Genomic DNA, 21,151 nt, shown 5'->3' with positions numbered 1-21,151 from the left:
GACGAATAGTCGGCTAAGAGAGTAGCTCGGCACTTCTGCCTCCACGACATGCCTGCAGATAAATAACATTATATCATCAGAGTCAGAGTAATGATTATATATATACATACTTACTAACACGTGATTTTTACCTATGGCTGTGGGTGGATACAGGGGGAACAGGTCATTGGCTGCTAAGGCCGAGTTACTTTCTACGAGCTGTTTGCAGAGGAAAGGGCTTTCGTTATTTAGGGCGTTTAATTTGGCCCTGGGAGGGAGGCTTGTACTTGGTTTGAATTTCGTGCCACCTTAGTTCTTGGGCACCGTATTGGCGCCAAGTACCCTCGGAGGTTACCACGAAGCAGTAATAGGGCAAGAAGCCCTTATCATGGAATTCAAGGAATTGAGGAAAGTGGTGGGGTAGGTTTTGCGGGCGGCGAAGCTGTATAGAGGACCACCCTGCAGTATCAAGGATTGAGTTTGAAGGAATAATTTATTGGTGTCTACAATACCGTGAGCTCTACACAATATGTGAAAACAAAATAGCCTCCGAATGGCAGAGGGAGTTATTTGGTAAAAAGGGATTTGGAAATGGTTACAAACCTCCACTAAGAGTGGAGGAGGAGGAAGCCTCAAGCCAGCGTCAATCTGGGCTCGCCAGATGGCCGCGGTATTCATCTGCATCCTTCGGAGGGGCTCTAAGGATTTGGATTGGGGTTCAAATCTTAGGCCGACAGGGTTCCTACACTTTTCGGCCATTCGATGTAGGTCCGTGATATCTAGCCTAGAGTCGGGGACGAGTTTCGGCATTTTGGGAGTAGGAGGAGGAGATTCAAGAGAGGCCGCAGGGTTTTGAGGGTTCGAAGGAGGGGAAGAAGTGGGGAGGTCCTGGGTATTCTGGGGGTTGGGGGAAGAAGGTGGAGAAACCGGAGGAGAGGGAGAAGGAGAAGGGGAAAAAGCAGGTTGGGCAACGGAGGAAGAAGCCATGGATAGTAAATTCTAGGGTTTGCATGCTCAATCAGAGCACCAACAGACTTAATATGACTAATCTACACCAAATATAAGTACCAGGTGAGGAGGATGCTCGATTTACCTAGGTAAGTTGGCGAAGGGGACTGGAAAGGAAAGGTCGCGAGGTATACGCCGGAACTGAAGACGGAAGATCGCCGGAAATCGAGAGAACAGTTGAAGCAGTTCGAAGTGAAGATGAAGAAGATGAAAAATGAGAAATTGAGTTTGAAACTGCTAAGTATAACCTACGCGGGCAACAACAAAATAGCGGGATGGATGACACGTGGCACCAGGGAGAGAATCGACGGTTGAGGATTTCTACGGGAACACGAAAAGATAAAAGGTCTGAAAAGGTAACCTCGGGATACGAGAAAGTATGCTGCAGGAAGGCAGGCATTTAATGCAGGTGACGTCAGCAATGTGGGTGAACACTCTGACTAGTTACTTCGCTTCAAAGTAGCTAGCCAGACCAGAGGGGGGAGTAGCTGATGAGGAGTAATATATGCAGAGCAGAGGAATCAAGCTGAACAGAGGAACCGCTCGGGTCAGAGGAACTATCTACATCGGAAGAAAGGACTCCGTCAGATGAATGAGCTCAACCAGAGGAATGGACTCAGTCAGAGGAATGAGCTTAGCCAGAGGAATGAACATAGTCAGAGGAATCGCTGAAATCAGAGGAACCGCTTTACTCGGGAAGCACCAGAGCAGAGGAATCGCCCGTTTACAGGCGATATTACCACTATACCCCCGACCACGCGGGGAGCATGTCCTTTAGGCCGAAATTACTTTTTTACCCCTAGCATGTATTCTATAAATACTCATGCACCTGTATATTGTAAGACACGTTCTCTGTTAATATCAGAAGCAGACTTTCTTTTGTGCTCGAGCAATCCAACTCTTTCTCTCACTTGTTACGATCAAACACTAGGTAAAATTCGTAATTTAGAATTAGGTGTTGATAAGATACTTTATCAAGCACGAGAGAACATTACTCTTTATCCGCTGGACCAAAGCCTATTCTCATATTTAGTATGAAAATCTTCATTATAATAGGATTAAACCTTAATCTCTGTGGCATGCTTAGAATTGTTCCATTTCAATAATTTATAACTACAAGAAATTGAGTTTTCGCCCACACACGTAAATGTGGTTAAAGGTATGATTATGTGTAGGTATAGATGTTTACCCACACATAATGCAAATGTGAACATGTGTCGTAATAAAAGTGTAGAGAAAGATTTTTACCCACATATATATTTATGTGTGGATAAATCTAATATTGTTGTCGACACATATATATGTCACTAATAGTATCTCTTATGTGTAGATAAATATATTTTTGTCATAATATAATGCTGATGTGAAAAATATGTAGATGATGATATGGCATTCGATGTTGACACGTCACAATTTATATGTGTAGGTAATTGATATAATATATGTGTGGGTAATAAATTAAAAAAATAATATTTAAATATTATGAAAAAATATTATTTATTTGTGACTATAAATCAGTTTAATTTTGTGTAAAATATATTTTATGTAAGAATTTTATTTATTTATTCGTATTTTTATTTCACAATCTGGTATGTGATATCAAAGATCAAATATAAATACAAAAAGCACATGAAAATGCATCTAACACGATTGTAGCATAGAAATTTTATCAAATAATATTACATAAAATAATATGCCAATTACAAACATTTCAACATATTTAAATAACTAAGGTGCCAAAAATCTATTATGTGTCTTGAAGCACTTCAAGATCTTCACTCCAATCTTTTGTGGTTTAGCTTCACCATCTTCATCGACTCGTCGTATTGCAATACATGGCATATATGATCCGCATCTCTCAAAAGTGAATACCATTTGGAATCTAGACATTTGATAAATAAAAATAAAGACTCTCAAATGCGATTAGAAACAAGAACTAAAATATCCACGAAAACATAAGAGTTATAAGATCAAGATAGATGTTTCCGTAAACGTTATCGTGGACATATACTTTGAGACGCTTCTCTCATCGCCGGAAGAAAGCGCGCTGCTGGAACTCATGGCGTGTGATTGAGGTAGTTAGCTTCCATTCTCTCTTGCTAGAACTTTTGATTTCTGCGGCGAATAGAACATGACAAGAGGAAATTAGAAATTGTAGAGGGAGCAAATTATATTGAAAATATGAGAGGAGGGAGTATTTATTGTGGAATATGGGAATTGGACTGAAGAGATGCCGCCAAAAAATATAATTGTAATTCTTTTTTTTTTCCACGCCATCAGTTGTAAAGTGTCACCATGATTGTGGAAGTTAATTATCGGAAGGGAAGGGTGTTACTTTTAGAATTAGTGGCTTATTAATTAGTGGTTGCCCCTCAAAAAGAAAAGAAAAAAAGATAGTGGTTGAGGTAGTTACAACTATCTAACGTGATGAGATAATAATTTTTTAAAAAAACGTGAAGATTAAATAAAACTATTATGTATTGTCAACAATTAATAATTATAAAATTAATCAGACACACATATATTTGATAATTATGTGTGGTTAAGAAATTTTATTAATTTGTTACATCGACACAATGGATTTAAAATAAAATTTTGTTAAATAAATAAATAAAACTTAAAAAATTATCGTGAAACAATTGATTCACCTACAAATTTTCAAGAAACAAACTTCATTAAATAAAATAAAAACTTAAAAAAAATTACCGTTGTACAATAAATGTTACTAATAATTTTCTGCTACACATTTTAAAAGTCAATAACTAATTGAAAGTTTCTAACTGATTCACCTACGCAATTTTCAGAATATGTGTGGTATTTATGTGTGGGTAAAACATCAATTAAGATTTGCATAAATAATTAATTAAAGCCAAAATATAAATGTGGCTAAAAATATTTTCCCACGTTTCTTACATTTCAAGAATAATAATGATAAAAATTCATTACCCACACATAAATAATTTATAATTATGTGTGGTTAATAACTTTTATTATTTTGCCACGTTGGCAAAACAAATTCAAAAATAAGTTTTATTATACATAAGTAAAACTTAAAAATAACTGTAAAATAATAAATGTCACGAACATGTTTTTGCCACACATTTTAAATGTCAATAACTAATGATTTTTTTCTTGTGTGATTTACCTACACATTTTGAAATTATGTGTGGCTAAACTACCACACATTATTATGTGTGGGTAAAAACTTAATTTCTTGTATAATATATAATCTTCATCATTTATTAATTAATTAACTATTACAATTCATATAAAGATTCATTAATATTAATAAATATAATTAATAATAAATGTATATATATATAATAATAATAATAATAATAATAATAATAATAATAATAATAATAATAATAATAATAACTTACATATAATCTAAATTAATAAATTTTATTATTTATTTTATCTCGATAAAAATTAGATTTTACATGTCTGACAAAAAAAAATTTATATACAATAAATGATTTTAATTTAATGTTAGTGATTAGATGTATATTTGTTATTAATTTTATATTTCATAAAAGCGTATATATATTATACTGTATGAATTTATATATATATATATATATATATATTATCTTCTTAATTTTCAATAAAATTAATTTTAAATTGAGTTTGAATTGAGATATGCACGTGTATGTAAATTATAAACGAGTTCAGTCATTGATTTACATGTTTGAATAATAAGGCACAAATTCTATAACCTGATTACTTTAAAACAAAATCTTATTTTATGTCTATCAAAATAATTAAAATTTTATTTTTATTTTTTATAAAATATATCCGTACATTTTATTTGTATAGGGAAGAAAAATATATTTTTCATATCTAAAAACTTTATTTGTTTCAGTTTCGTCAATAAATTATTATTATTATTATTATTATTATTATTATTATTATTATTATTATTATTATTATTATTATTATAGATAAATTATGATGTTAAAATACATTATAAATATTTAATTATGTATTAAATTTATAATAATCTCAATCGAGTCAAGAATTCATATAAATCACCTCATTTCACATTGATTTTTTTTATAAGGTTTCACTAAAATAAAACTTATACAAGAAGAAGCTTGCTCTCCAAATTAAAAATCTATATTTAATTGGCGAAATGATTGAGACTACTACAATTTGAATTGCTCCAAGCGAGATGATTATCGGAACCCAATTAAATGATGATACTCACAAGTTAAATTTGCTCTTTCAAACTCCAAACAAGATGATTATTGGAATCCAATTATAATATTTGTAGCTAATAATGCATAAAAGTTTGTCAAGTTCCATACAAAATGATATTTACAATTTGGTTATGATATTAGAAGCTCCAAATCATACAATCTCACAAGTCAAATTTGATTTTTAAACCTCCAGATAGTGATGTTAAAAAAATTGACGCATAAAAGTTCATTTTTTGTATTTTAAGGTCTAGACGAGATGATGCTCAGATGAAATAAAATCTTCAATATTAACCTTTTTCCAAAATATTATTAAATAAAAATTTATATAAAAAGTATATTTATTATTCTAACAAAAGGTTAACATTTAATTGAGGAATATGATTCACATTAATATAATTTAACTATATTACCTTAAATTAAATAAATTTAAAAATAATTATTTATAATTTATACAAAAATAATACTCTTCCGTCCCCCAAAATTATGCATGGAAATTTGTAGTAATGATAATGGAGAAAGGGTCCCACAATGAGGCTATTGTTAAATAGATTATGAGTAAATAGTGTAAGTTAAAATGATAAAATTGTAAGAATTATATGTGGGTAGTATCTAAAAATATGGTATGCATAATTTTGGGAGCCGTACCAAAAAAGAAAGATATGCATAATTTTAAAGAGTGAATATAATATAATTTAAATAATAATTTAAAATAATTTCCCATTCAAATTTCGACGGGTTACTTTTAAATCGGAGGCTGGTCACATCGGTGTCACGCAAGAGCGCTATTTTTATTTTCTTTATCTTAATGACTATTTTTTCACAATACAAAAAATGGATATTTTTTATTTTGTTATTTCACTCTTGTTTTCTGTATAGTGATTTTATTTTTGTTCCTTCAGCACAATATACACTCGATCGTCAGTTTTCGATTAAATTTTACCATTTGGTCTCGTTCTATCAAAATCAAATATATCGCCACAAATATCTAGGATATGGCATTCTTTTAGGAAAATACATATAATTACAAGTAATTGCAATAACATGATTTCATAGAGATTGTAAATGATATATTGCCGATTCCCTCGATGAAAAAGAAGGAAAGATTAATTAAAAAAAAAAGGAAGAAGGAAAGATTAAATAGCCGATAGGCGAAAACGTTTGGATTACAAGTGATAGTAGTTTAGTTTTGCATAAAGATTCGTATGTATTAAAATCGCAGTGATTCCATATATATATTTTTTGAGAACCAATTCCATATTTATTTTGATTGATTAACATAATTTTATTTAATGAAAAAATATTCCATATTCTTGGTAAATTTATAACGATAAGTTATGGAATTTTAATTTTTTTTGCAATAGGAGGGGAATCGGTCATGGAACCTTTATGAACCATAATTTAAGGATATGCTAAAATTTCAGAAAAGAGAAATTATGGGATACAATTTAAAATTACCAAAATTAAATAGGTTTAAAATAAAAGAACCGGATATATACGGATGGTTCGATACTGAAAACCTTATTCATAGTATTTAAAAGGGTAAATAAATAACGGTTAGGATTGGAGTGGGTGTGAAGCTGTCGTCTAGCTGTGAAGCAGAACTACTGCAACAGACAGCTTCTCCATCTTCTTCTGTTGGCCGCCAATTTTATTGCTAATCCCAGGTATGTAAATATACTCCACTGTTTTGTATTTTCTTACAACTCAACTTGTTCCGTGATTTGTTCTTAAAAACAAAAGGTGAAACTTTTGCTTCTCTATTGTATGGTGTGCTACTGATTGAAACAATTTTTTTTCTTCTTCTGAATTTTGGTGGGTAACAAACTTATTCTAATTTGTTGACGAATGTAAGGGCTAATTACAGTTTATTTGTCTATATACAATTTTCTTTAATATCACAGAAATATATATACTCGACTATTTTTTATTTTCTAAAAACTCAACTTGTTTTGTGATTTGTTGTTTTAATTGGTAAGCGAAGAGACACATATGAAAAATATTATGGATGGTTGGATATTAATTTTCTATATCACCGAATTAAATATATATATATGAAGGTAAGCAAAGAGACACAGAAGAAAGATTAAGCGATGAAAGGTGCGTCTCTCATAAAAATGGAGTCCGGGTCGGATTTGGATGTGGAACTACTTCAAGTGTATCAGAAAATGTTAACTCTTCAGCACACACAGTGTGGAATGCTTCTTCAAGAGTTCAACACTCGCTCCTCTTCCTCAAGTTTGTCCCTCTCTCTTCTTTATTTTTTATTTTACTTTCTGCAAATTTTTATTTCTTTTGTATTACAATATGGCAGAGAAGAAGCGAGAGAAGAAGCGAAAGCGAAGTGAGAAAAAAAGGGACATGTCCCAACCACTACTCATTGAAGCAGATAAGGAAGCCACCACTCTAGAACAACAACAACGGTAACTTTGACAAATCATGATTCTACTACAGAAATCGGCGTTTACCTTTAGATGGACGCTCTTCTCTGTTTCTTTGTTTTTATCCTGCAATGTTATATTTATACTATAATATATTTACAATTACTTCTTTTGTGAGTGTTGATCTTTGGAATAAAAAAATAATACAATTATGATAATATAGAATAGTTACTATCAATATTCAAACAAATGAGCCTGCGCACCGCTTCAAAGAATTTCAGCCTCGAGAAGAAAAGGCGTCAAGTTGTATAAATTACATAACAGCGCAATAGTGATGAGTCAAAGGAAGTTGTATAAATTATTATCAATATTCTTTTGTTGATGATTACAATTTGTACAACTTATGTAGTGATGAGTCAAAGGAAGAGAGGGAACTTAGTCTCCAAATAATTGAGCCACCAGTAGACGGTGGGATATTCAACAAAGAAGAGATGAATATTGTTGAAGGTGAAGAGAAGATTGAAAATAAAGCCAAGGAGTTAGAAAACAAAGATGTGGACTTGTCAATTGTTTGTGTTGAAGAGAAGATTGAAAATAAAGCTGAGGAGTTAGAAAACAAAGCTGCGGACTTGTCAATTGCTTGTGTTGAAGAGAAGATTGAAAATAAAGCTGAGGAGTTAGAAAACAAAACTGCGGATTTGTCAATTTCTCTTGAAGACAAGATTGAGAATCAACAATTGTAAGCAATTATATATGGTTTTGTTAAATTTCTGTTGGTTTAATTTGTTATGCTAGCATATTGTAATTAATATTTGTGTGTTGCTTTTCAAGGGTTCCTCCTAATTCTGGTGTCATGGATAATGATGTTCCTAGTTCAAGTGTTATGGATAATGTTGTTTCTCTGCCAGCACTACTACGTGATGTTAAAGTAGAAGATGATGGGTGAGTATAGCAATATTAATTATTCTTTAGAGAATTCATGCATATTTGGGTGTTGACCTTTTTGGTATTGTTGGATGAAGCACAAAGAAGACAAGTTCGAAAAAGAAGAAGAAGAAGGAGGACAGAAAGGAGGAGAAGATGAAGGAGGACAGAAAGGAGAAGAAGAAGAAGAAGAAGAAGAAGAAGAAGGAGGAGGAGGAGAAGATGAAGGAGGACAGAAAGGAAACATCATGCAAAGTGGAAAATCGACTGTTTGATTTGGCAATACTTGTAATGGAAGAGGGAGACCCTAATGGAAAGTTAGCTTGCAAAGGGGCAAAGGTATGTACCCATCTATGTATCTATCTATTTATCTAAGTATAAATATAAATATAGGTGTTGGTTTTGTACGTGTGTAGGTCAAACTTCATATTTCTGCCAAGGTCAAGGGCAGTGAGCACCCATTTGAGTCTACTAAAGACGGAGAACCTCATATTGTTAAAATAGGTATCATCCTGTCTTATCTTTCATTGGATTAATGAACAAACATGTGATGCTAATTGATCCACCATATTTAATTAGATGATGAGAGAATGATCGAGGGATTACGCATTGGCATTGAAGGTATGTATATTTAAAAATTGTATACTATTAATTCATGTGGAGATATATAATTCATTTAATTAACTATTTTTATCTATTAGGGATGCGCGTTGGTGAAAAGAGGAGGGTCATTATTCCGCCATCTCTAGGGTATACGTATAATATATACTCCCTCCGTTCCTGAAATAAGTTCATCTTTTTCCTTTTTGGGACGTTCCCCAAATAAGTTTCTCTTTCTTTTTTTTCCATTTTTGGACAACTACCCCACTACTAATAATATTTTATTTATTCTTACTTTTCACTTTTTCACCATTCCCAATACTAATTATAACACTTTTTCACCTTTCACAACTCTCAATACTAATTATAACATATTTTTCTCCACTATCAATACACTTTACCAATTTTCCTTAAAACCCGTGCCGTCCCCAAAGAGAAACTTATTTTGGGGACGGATGGAGTATGTAATTGCACACACACATATATATTCTTTGTTGTTTATTAATATATATGATATGATGCAGTTATGGAGATGATGGTTGGGAGGGTATGGTACCGCCCAATTCATGGTTGGAATACGAGGTTCATTTGATAGATACTACTATGCCGCGTTGAGCTGACTCTACTTTTGGACTACAAATGTGCGCCGTTTCAAACAAATTCTAGAGCTGACTCCACTTTTGAGGCTATTTTGTGCTACATGCAACTTTTATTGGTTTATGGTAATTGGATTTTTATATACATATGATTGAGATGATTAGTCTCGGTTTGATAGGTTTTATCAGGTCTCTTTTCTTTTTGCCAACAAAATTACCCTCTTATGAAAATTTAAACATCACATATCATATCATTATAGTATTGTCTATATATAATTTCGTGTAGAGAGACGTAACTGATTCAGATACACCGTTTCTCTTGTCCCTCAACAGTCATCGGAACTATATTTTATTAACTGTGGAAACATCTCAATCATGTTTATGCAATACTTGAACCTCTTGCATAAGCTTACAAGATGTTTCGCTGATTCAGATACACCGTTAGGATATGACATCACACATATGACATTGGTTTTTCTGAAAATCTGTGGTGATTCTTTTAGCATAAAAATTCAGTAATAGACATTAGACTTATGCGTTTATTGTTATAGATGTGAGGTTAAAAATTATATGTAACGTTGGGCTTAATAGTCTATGGTTATATGCATGATGTTATTGTAAAAAATAATAAATTGATAAAATAATATTAAATTAAATAATTAAACTTATTTTTTTGTAAAATTGTTGACCAATTATAACAAGAAGTTAATTCATAGAAGAATTAAACTCATAGCAATAAAATTAATCTAATAATTAAAACATAATATTTTTTGATTGAATTAAAAAAATAACTTAATTTTTTTTGAAGCAAAAAAAATAACTTAAAATTATTGATAGACAATGAAACCGTACTATATGAAATTCCATTTTTTTTTACAGGATACTATATGAAATTCTTAAGTAACTTAGTTTTCTCTACAAAAATTCTAAGTAAATTAGGGTCCTTAAAAACAAATTAAGGTTATACGTGTATACTCTCGTACTCGCGCACCGAAACTTGACTCTCATAACCGCCGCCGCCGTCCAGTTCTCACCCTCTTCCTCCACGATCGGCGGTCACTATCTCTCACGGCGCAACTACCCATCACTATTGCTCACGGCGCGACCGATTTCCCCCCTGCCTTAATCGTTAACTCCCTCGCCCCATTCTCTTTGCGCCACGATCGAAGCTCGCCTCGGCCAGGCCATTGCCCAGAAATCATTGCAAAGGTAAGGGGTTTTGATTTTAAGTCAACTATCTCGATTTCTCTTTCCCTCACTATCTCTCACCCTCGCCTAGCTTTTTGCCACAACCACCGTGCCCTCGCCAACATCACCGTGCACTGCCTCCGTCGTCGCCGTTGCTACTGCCACCGTGCCCTGCTATTGCGCCCTTCGTCCTTACAAGGTTAGTTTGCTGCTTCTTTTATCATTGGTATACGCCTGGAAACTGTTTGATGATTTGTTTGAAAGAACAATTTATTGTTTCAATATTGGAATCTGCCAAGTTTTTCTAAGCAAGATTGAATGAGGCTTTTAGATGTCAAGTTTATAGAAATAGTGTGTATTGGCTAATCAGAAACCGAATACGAAGCCACTAAATGAAACAAATTTATTGATGAATTTTTGTATATGGTTTTTTATAAATGTTCCTGATTACAATAGCATTATGTTGGGGTTTTGATTACATATGGCTAATGCTTAGTGGGTTGTTCCTTGATTTGTTATGCCACTAGAAAAAGTTTTCTTAAATTAGCTTTAGTAAAGCATGATATTGGTGTGGGATTAGAGCAGAAGCATAGTTATTGGTTGTCATATTTGCCACCATCTTTAATTTCAACCTCAATGATTTGTGTAAAATATATTTGTTGGGTCAATGATATTGGTGTGGGATTAGAGCAGAAGCATATATATTGTGTGTAATATATTTGTTGGGTCTATGATTTGTACCTTAACCTCAATATATGTGGATTTCAATTAATCAAGGATTCCAAATTTTGTGACTATGTTGTCTGGGGTTAGTTAGATCAATTTATTTATTTTTATTTGTTGTTTAAGGTTTTGAAAGAAGGATCCATCTGAATGGAAAAAAGAATTTGAGGTTAAGACTTAATACTTTAAGTTGTATGCGACATCTCATGCCAATATTCTAAGTTAATTTATAGATACCTAGAGTATTTATATTTTATTATATACAATACCTGACTAGGTAATAGTGCAGTTCAATTAATTAAATTGAAGTTTAAAAATGAAAATCCTAGAATGTGGCAATCTGAGTAAGGCAGAAGTAGGACTATTTATATTCGTGTTATCACTATGCTTTTTTAGTTAAGTGTAATAACTAATTACGTAGAACTGAATTGAAACTTTGAAAGCATTATTTATTATAAACTTATGTCCCAAATTCAAGGTTGAATGCATTTTATCAAAATATGTACTGTATGGGATCAGATAGTTGAGCTAGAGAAATTATTGGTGTTGATCTAGGGCCTAATTTTATTTTTTTGTGTAGGTGTATGTTATGCTGCATTCTAAAATATATTGGATAAAGTATATTATGATTTAAATATTATCTATCTATACATGAGAGAGATAGTGATAAATAGTCATCAACGTTGGACGATTGGTTCTCTACAATCTTTGGTGATTGTGTATGTTAAATTGTTACAGTATTAATTATTTGCCTTTCTTTGATTTTCTAAATCATATATGTACTTAATAGTTCAATGCTAATGAAAAGTACTCAAATGAAAAGATAAACGAAATGCGGTAAGAGTGGGCAGATTGTGTTCAAGAACATATAAATGAGTAAAAGGTAATGTATATTTATCTAGACTTTAATTGTCAGTGATAGTTGGGAAGAATGCTATTATATTTTGTATGGATCTTTGTGAATTCTTTGGAAAATAAGTTTGCGTACTATAGTTATAATTGTTAATTTGTTGTTGATGAGTTTGGGACATATGTATTATTGTAATGTAATTATTTGTGTATTGACGGAATGACATGTGGCTAATTTGTTATTGATCATTTTGATTGTATTGTCATTCTGATTGTGTGAAGGATATATGGTGAAGGCAAAGAAGACGATATTGGACATATTGGTTGATGCAACACATTTTGAAGGAACGAAGGAGCAATAAGTGTTAACTCATTTGAATGTTAGGAGTGAATTTATTTGGTAGTGGATCGAGTAATGCTAAATAGCCACATTGTGGCCACCCACAATTCACTTTAATAGAAAAGAAAATAATTTATTTAACTTATTTTTTAAAATAAAAATAAGATTTAGTTATTTTATTGTATTCTCTACATTATAGTTATTTTTTTATAATTTTTTTGTAACTTTTTTATTTTTATTAAAAAAATAAATTAAAAATAAAAGTTGCAAAAAAAATTACAAAAAAATAACTATAATGTAGAGAATAAAATAAAATAATTAAATCCTATTTTTATTTTAAAAAATAAATTAAACAAATTGAAATTTTTCCTATTAAACTAAATTGTGGGTGGCCACAATGTGGCTGCATAGATTTATTGTAACTTTTAGTTATAGTTATTGTTAGGATTATTAACTTATTTTGTAATAGATATGGTAGACTTGATTTGTTCGAATCTTAAGTTATAATGAATATTGAAATTTTATCATGATTATGTTATAAATGAAAATGTTTTTCTAATGCTTTTAAATAAATATTGAATTTTAGAAAAAAAAATCTTATAAATACAGGATTTAATCGATTTTAATATTATAAAAGGGCATGATTTTTTTAGGACCTATATACAACACCGCTCAAAAACTGAGGTGGTATATAAGACATAAAATTGGTGATTTTCTACTACGACAATAGACAAAAGCTAGTGTGGTATACATAAAATACCATAGACAATCGATACCTATAACACTACTCGAAAACCATAGTGATACTAATGATATAACAACGGACGCTATGCTTTTAAAGACCATAGACAATGTCTATTGTCATAAATATCTATGACAACAGGCAATGCCTGTTGTCTTTGAGCACCTTTTTTCAGGCACCTACGACACTACCACTTACAACAACAGACATTTTCTCTAATAGACAATAGGCAATGCGCATTGTGAATTCTTTGGACAACAGACATTTTCTCTAATATATATAACTACATAGTTTTATCTCAAGACCTCATAGTTTATAAAATATGATACACCTCTTGCATAAAATATATGTAAGACTTGCGCAAGTCTTACATATATATAACCTCTTGCGTAAGAGGCTTATAAGCTGTTGAAGCTTATAAAATGTTTTCAGAGTTTATAAAATATAATTTCCTAAGAGCTAATAATATGTAGTTTCTTAAGATTTTATAAGTTGTCAAAATATTTGGATAATTAAGCTTATATAAGTTGGAGAGAGAATTTTTAGTTAGAGAGATAAATTAAAAAAAGAAGATGTGATATATAATGAAAATAAAAAGAGTTAATATATAAACTATCCACTTTCATATTGTAAAGATCAAAATTGTCCACTAAGATAAAAACATTAAAAATTGGCCAGTTTTTAGGTAAAAGTACAAAATTATCCCTTACTTTAAAATTTAAAAAAATGGCCACTCATTTCTCTTTTTCTCTCCTCTCTCTCTCTTCACCTTCACGTCACTTTCTCTCTCTCTCTCTCTCTCTCTCTCTCTCTCTCTCTCTCTCTCTCTCTCTCTCTCTCTCCCTCCCTCCCTCTTCCTCTCCTTCTCGTCCTCGCCGTCGCTCCACAGTTTCCACCCACCACCACCGCTACGCTGCTGTTTCTGAGACGGAGGGAGCCGCGCACGCGGCAACGTTGCTCCGCCACTGCTGACTTGCCGGGGAAGAAGATGCGCTTCTGGCTCGGCACCTTTGACTCCGCCGCGCCGCCTCCCCCGGTTCGACGCTCCGCCTTTCCCGGTCCGACGCGCCGCTTCCCTGGTTCGACGCTCCTTCGGAAGCCTCCCCCTCCGTTCGCGTACATCAGCGCCTCCTCTGTACACCTGAATTCGAGTCCGCCCCACCCCTGAATTCCAATTCGCCTCGCCGGAGTCGTTGCAGCAGCTGGGCAGATCTGGCGCGGCCGTGAGCTGCCCACTGAACGGAAGATCTGGTGCGGGCAATAGAGGATGGGGTCGGACGGCGGTGGATGGCTGCAGTAGCTGAGCAGATCCGGTGTAGATCCGGCTGGGCAGATCCGGTGTGTATCAGAGAAGTCGAAAGCAGATCCGGTCGAATTCTATATCAATCTCTGCAAATCTTATTGTAGAGAGAGACAAAAAGAAAGAGAGAATCCAGCAACACATATTTCAGTACCCTATAGAATGCCTCTAAAAAAAATAGCATAGAATGATCTCATCTGGTCAATGGTGGTAGAGTTGTCGGCCATAAGCTGTGTGCGGTGGTTTTGGTTGTTGGAAAATTTAGGAGTCCATCGCTGGAAGAGATTTTGATTGTATTGTATTGATAATTAATTAATATATTTAACTGATATTTTGAGAATGTATAGATCGATTGAAAGATAAAGAGATTTTCGTCAATTGATTAAAGTTCTTGAATTCACAACTAGATCTATGAATTCACAACTTAATAAATCTTCTTGAATTCACAACCAGCTCGATGAATTCACAACTTAATATTCTTGAATTCACAATCAGCTCGATGAATTCACAACTTAATGTTCTTGAATTCAAAACCAGTTCTATGAATTCACAACTAAAACTCGAATTCACAACCAAAATAAATTCTAGTTTTAATTGAGAATTCAAACTTTAAAAACTCAAATTCACAATTACTTGAATTCACAATCAAAATAAATTTTGGTTGTGAATCAAATTTTAGTTGTGAATTCATCTGGTTGTGAAATCACAACCAAAAAATTCTGATTGTGAATTAAATTTTAGGGTTTAGGGTTTAGGGTTCACAACTAGGGTTTACGGTTTCAGTTCAGTTCAGTTGTGAATTTACTGTTTCAGTTCAGTTGTGAATTCACAATCGTAATAATTCACAACTAGGTTTAAGGTTTCAGTTCAGTTCAGTTGTGAATGTACTGTTTCAGTTCAGTTGTGAATTTACAATCATAATAATTCACAACTAGGGTTTAGGTTTAGGATTTAGGGTTTAGGATTTCAGTTCAGTTCAATTGTGAATTTACTGATTAAGTGCATTTGTGAATTTACTATTTCAATTCAGTTGTGAATTCACAATCGTAATAATTCACAACTAGGGTTTAGGTTTAGGGTTTCAGTTCAGTTTAGTTGTGAATTTACTGTTTCAGTTCAGTTGTGAATTCACAATTGTAATAATTCACAACTAGGGTTTAGGTTTAGGGTTTAGTGTTTCAGTTCAGTTCAGTTGTGAATTCACAATCGTAATAATTCACAACTAGGGTTTAGGGTAGGTTTCAGTTCAGTTCAGTTGTGAATTTACTGATTAAGTTCATTTGTGAATTTACTATTTCAGTTCAGTTGTGAATTCACAATCGTAATAATTCACAACTAGGGTTTAAGTTTGTTAGGTCCGGAGGGTCTCGAATAGGTGTATGGGGGGAATACACCTATACGCTATTTTTTCTAAAATCAGAAGGATCTCAAGATAGAGATCAAAGCGAAACTTTACACACAAACTCTGACACCTGTTTATTGAAAAGAGTTTTGACCAAAACAGGGTTGATGATTGATACTGAAAGACTCTTCAGTAAGGAGTTATCAGTTAAGTCACAAGAACTTAACTGATGCACGTAAAGGCTTCAGTCGAGTTTGATGAAAACAGAGATGTTATAAATCTTCCTGACTATCAGAGGATAGATCAGTTAGATTGATAACATACGCAGCGAAAATACTTTTGTTTCGCAATAGCCTTTGTCGAGCACGTTGTTAGTCAAGTTTCTCTTTGCAATTAATTAGTATTCAGTTTATCAAAGATAAGAACACGAGTAGGAAAGTAAAACTGAAAGCTGTAAATATCACATAGATTTTTACGTGGTTCGGAAAACACTTCCTACATCCACGGTCGGTTGATCAGACCAACAACTTCACTCTGCAAGTGCTTACGGGTGCACAACAAACCGAATTCGTGTGCTTGCCGGGTGCACACAACCGAATCAACTGAAGATCCAATCTTCAGTACCAACACACCTTGTTAGATTTCTCACGCCTAGCACGAACTGGCACTAGGATCTTACGGAGACAGAGTACCTTCCTGAACTCATTTGCAACTCAAACACTTGATTCTATCGGTCGAAGGGAGGTTTGAAATCTTGCCAACTAAACTTCAAAGAACAAGTTCTTTGGAGTTAGTTTTGACCTAGGCTCTGGGTAAACAGAGGTTTACCTAAGGTCTAAGAGAATATATATGTAATCAGCAGTAACTGATTTTTGGCTTTGAGATTCTTTTCTTCGATTCAAGCTTTGGGAATTTGAGCTTTGGGCTGAGACGCAATTTTGGCAGAGCTTCAGCTTGTGTTGTTGAATCGGTGAAGATTGAAGTGATCCTCGAGCGCTATTTATTGGAGAGGTCTTGAATAGATCCGTTGGCGGAGAAGGTCTTCAAGAATTCTTCCGTTAGAGAGTAATTTGAACTTGGGCTGAGGCTTCAATCTTCGAGGTTCCTTGTTTGGTGAGAACGACTATGTTGAAGAGCAGGAGATGCGACGTCTCTGATAAAGTAGTCACCAAATAGGAATGACCTCTGCAGAGAAAGGATGATCCTGAGATCTCTGCATTTAATGCGCCTGTACTTTTTGGAGTACGTGGCTTCCTTTGAACGTTGGAGGTTCAGTCCGAGGAAGATTGTTTAACTGATACTTGACTTTAGTATCAGTCCGCTGATTCCACGTGGCACGCATTAAGTAATCAATTCCAGACTAATTCTTCAACTGATACTTCAGTTGGCAACTTCATCTTCAGTCTTCAGTCTTCAGAACAACAACTAAACTAGAAAAGAACTCTAACACTTGAGTTCGAACAGTTCTAGTGTATTACAATTAAAGCCTATGGATTTTGGTATCATCAAAACAAAGGATCAGGATATTCCATTAAGTTCCCAACAATTTCCCCCTTTTTGATGATGCCAAAACCACACAACAATTCTAGACAAGAAAAAGACTGAACTCAGAGCACAAGTTCTAAAACAGGGTAAATACTATTCGCCCTTAACAATAGAACGTAAAAACTTGTACTTAGAGAAAGAACACAACAATTCTAAAACAGAACGAGGAAAAGACAGAAAAACATTAATCAGAGCCTGGACAAAGATTCATTGTCTTCAGGTTGAGATCAGAAAGAAGTTATTTTCATTAATATGAAATAACTGATAAGATATCAGTTTGAATTACAAAAAAGGTAAAAAGATTTCTTAAAGAATCAAAACAGAAAACTAAGGTTTCTGACCATACAAACTAAAGACCGCATTCTTGATATTGTCATAGTCTGCTGAACTGACATCAGTGGGCACCTTCCAAATGTTGCAGATGCTTTCGACTTCTCTTCTAATAGAATCTCTGTTAACTCCGTTTCTGGTTCTTGGTGGACATACCATTTCCTTCAGAGAGTTTGAAGTCTGAATCCTAGCATCTTTCTGAGCAGATTGCATTCTCAAGACCATTGCTCTTTCTGGCCAGTTAGCAAGAAAGTATTTCCAGGCCTCAATTTGGAAATCTCTGCTCCTGTCCAGATTGGCGAAAACAACCCATTTGGTGTATCATTCTTTCAGCTTTTCCCACCATTCATTCATATCAGTCGGTATCCATCGATCTTGTCGTTCATACCTATCCAAATAGGATACCAAGAGGCCTTCATTGATATAGTGCGATATCCTTTGTGGTTCTCGAAGCCTCTGTGGGAAGAGTTGTGGAGTATCTTCGCCCTAGGAGAGAACTTTCTTAGCCTTCGGCTCTGGGTTTCTAGAGGGTGAGCTTTCTTCTCTTGTTCTATTTCTGCTGAAATCTCTTGAGACAGAAGGAGCTTGCGCGGTGGTGCTGGGAACGCCAGAAAAGATGACTTGAGCTCTGGCAAAGGTTTGTGCCAGATCTTTGGGTAAGGAAGGTTCCAAATACTATTTACCCTTTTCGGCATCATCTCGAGGGAGAGAGCTAACCTTCGTTTGGAGGTCCTTGATGTCGTTAAGCATTGATTGAATGAGCGATGAGTTGGAAGACTCACGAACATAATTCAGCTCACTTTCAACTTTTTCTAGGTGAACAAGGATTGGTCGGAGTTCTTGCGCGATCATCAGTTGGGCATCTGTAGCAGTCATGAAGTCTGTCATGAACTTGATGCGCATTTTTCCAAGTTGATCTTGAATATTCAGAAGTTGTTACTTGGATTCTATTTCAACTGTCAAGACGTATTGATGAAGCTCTTTAAGTTCCGTTTGAACTTTTGGAAATTCATCTTGAAGAAGGTCTCTTTGGAGAGTGAGATGATCAATTTTAGCTCGATGAATTCTTCTTCGAAGAGCGATGATGCGAGCATCGTGATTGATCATGTCGTCTTGGGCCTGAGCCTCAACAGCCCTGAGCTACCTTAGGAACTTGGCGCCGTAGATGTCCTGTCGTTCCCTTTCATGCTTGAGTGTCTCGATGGCGAATTGTTGTTTGGAGATAACATCCAACAGAGCATCAATCGGATTTTCAGTTCCTTCTGGAATTTTGAAATGAGTTTTGACGGGTTCTCTTCTTTTCCACTCAGTGAGAAATCCATCAGTGTCAATATCCGAGTCATAACGGATGACACCGGGTTGACGAGAGATTTCAATAAATTCCTCTGGTTGCTCATGAGGAGCAGGGGGTACCTGTGCTGGACCTTGAGAGGTTGAAGCAGCATCAGTAGCTGGAGCAGCATTGGCTGTGGTTGGGGCATAAGGGAGATCTTCTTCTTCAGTGGGAGAGGGAGGAGCAAGAGTGCGTCCTTTGTTGATGTTGTGGCCCTCGATTAAAGCGGGCTCATCTGTTGGGAAGATGGGCGGTGATGAGGGTAGAGGAGTGTCTGTGACATCCTCAAGGCGTCCTTCCGGAGATGAGGGATCAATGTTGTCAACTGATTTCATCTGGACCGCTGGCAGGGAGCTCGGAGATTCATCCTTATTAATGTCGCTGGGCTGAATATCCTCAAAGGAGGATGGCATAGCAGTTGAAGTTTCAATCAGTAACTGACTGATTGGATCAGTCATCAGTTGCTCTGGAGAAGTGATGTCAGCTGCAGAGTCCGCTTGAGGAGCAGTCTCAAATGCAGATGCTTCTCGGAGAGTGACATCGGGTTCTGGATCCTGATGAGGAGGCGATGGAAGAGGCAATGTATCTACAGAATCAGGGACTGTAGGATCTTCAAGGATTTTGGATGTGCCAGCATTCTGGTTGAGAATCAGTGTATGCCTGGAATTGCCTAGGGATTCAAGATAATCCATGGCAAAGTTGTCGAAGCCATAGATTACATCCCAGACTCTTGTGATTTGGAAGAGGCTGATCAAGGAGGCTTCTTCGAATTCAAATGACTCTTCAGTTCCAGTGTTTTGAAGATCATTGACTTGTGGGCATGGAGCTGTCTTTAGTAATGTGTAGGTGAGAAGTCTATGGAGATTCTGGTAGACTTCTAAAGATGTATCAAAATCACATAGAAGATGCCGTAAGTGATTTGTTGCATCTTGACAAGCTTCAGACTGCAGTACTGTGACTGTTTGATTTTTAGCAGATGAACCAGTGGGAGTTGGTTCAAAGGGGGTTTGCAGTACAACTTTCCCTTTTGATTTGGGAGAGATGAGAGTCTTTGAGGTAGCCTTAGGCTTTGGTCTGGGGACAGTTTTTGAAGTAGTTTTCGGAATTGAGGAACGAGGTCGACGGGGTACGTTTGTGGGAGAATAAATGGGAAGCTCAGAGGTGGAGGGTTCAGGGAGTTCTGGTTCAGTTGACTCAGGGGAGGATAGATTGATTACCTTCATTTTAGGGGAGGGTTTGGGTCCACCTTTTGCAACCTTGAGAAGTCGATAGTTATCCGTGAAAGGTAGCATCTCTGGCTAGTAAACAGTAGTGAAAGACTTTATCCCTTGTATGATGATTTGGGAAACCCTGTTGGAGCAAATTTTTCGGCCTGGTATTCTGACGCTCGCTGAAGAGGAGTTTGAGATACGCCTCTTCCCAGTTGAAGGGTCCTTCCTTCAGGAGAGCAGCCAAAATGTTCTTCTGGGGCTGAGAGGCCTTGTCCGAAGTTCCTGTCGCGCCTATCCAGCACTTCTGAATGATTTTGCCTAATAGAGTGAATTCAGGCTCGAGAAGAAATAGAACAAGTGTCCCTTCAGTTGACTCGTCTGGATTTTTCATTGCCTTTTTGAGGGTGGCATTTGCTTCGTCATCTGAAATAGATGAGGGAGAAGAACCATTGTTCAGAAGTTTGAACAGATTTCTGACAATGTCTGACACATTGAGTGTTTCTTCTCGTTTGTCTGAGAAATCTGGGGTCGTGAATATAGTGATTTCGGAGAAGAGTTCAC

General features: G+C 35.0%; 1 protein-coding gene and 1 long non-coding RNA gene across 5 annotated transcripts; one reads left to right on the top strand and one right to left on the bottom strand.

Annotated features, from left to right (window-relative positions):
- Positions 1-2,623: 2,623 nt before the first annotated feature.
- LOC131007222 (uncharacterized) lies at positions 2,624-3,332 on the bottom strand. The gene is made up of 2 exons (XR_009095976.1): positions 2,999-3,332; positions 2,624-2,869 (listed from the first exon to the last, which is right to left on the bottom strand). It is a non-coding gene; the product is annotated as an uncharacterized LOC131007222 (long non-coding RNA).
- A 3,320-nt stretch (positions 3,333-6,652) lies between these two features.
- On the top strand, positions 6,653-9,995 carry LOC131007221 (peptidyl-prolyl cis-trans isomerase FKBP43-like). Of its 4 annotated transcripts, none has more exons than XM_057934376.1 (11): positions 6,703-6,853; positions 7,247-7,424; positions 7,501-7,609; positions 7,977-8,306; positions 8,399-8,509; positions 8,590-8,626; positions 8,684-8,830; positions 8,908-8,995; positions 9,071-9,112; positions 9,193-9,241; positions 9,616-9,995. In XM_057934376.1, exons 2-11 carry the CDS (start codon positions 7,280-7,282, stop codon positions 9,704-9,706), a joined length of 1,149 nt encoding a protein of 382 aa, XP_057790359.1. In that variant the 5' UTR covers positions 6,703-6,853; positions 7,247-7,279; the 3' UTR covers positions 9,707-9,995. The 4 variants fall into 4 exon arrangements, with proteins under 4 accessions (XP_057790356.1, XP_057790359.1, XP_057790358.1 ...); XM_057934375.1 differs by having other exon boundaries at positions 8,681-8,830; XM_057934373.1 differs by having other exon boundaries at positions 6,653-6,853; positions 8,590-8,830.
- The last annotated feature ends 11,156 nt before the right edge of the window (positions 9,996-21,151 follow it).

This window comes from Salvia miltiorrhiza, chromosome 1, assembly GCF_028751815.1.
Source record: "Salvia miltiorrhiza cultivar Shanhuang (shh) chromosome 1, IMPLAD_Smil_shh, whole genome shotgun sequence".
Lineage (NCBI taxonomy): Eukaryota > Viridiplantae > Streptophyta > Magnoliopsida > Lamiales > Lamiaceae > Salvia > Salvia miltiorrhiza.
The sequence above is the reverse complement of the archived record's forward strand: the minus strand, read 5'-3'. Positions and strand labels throughout refer to the sequence as shown.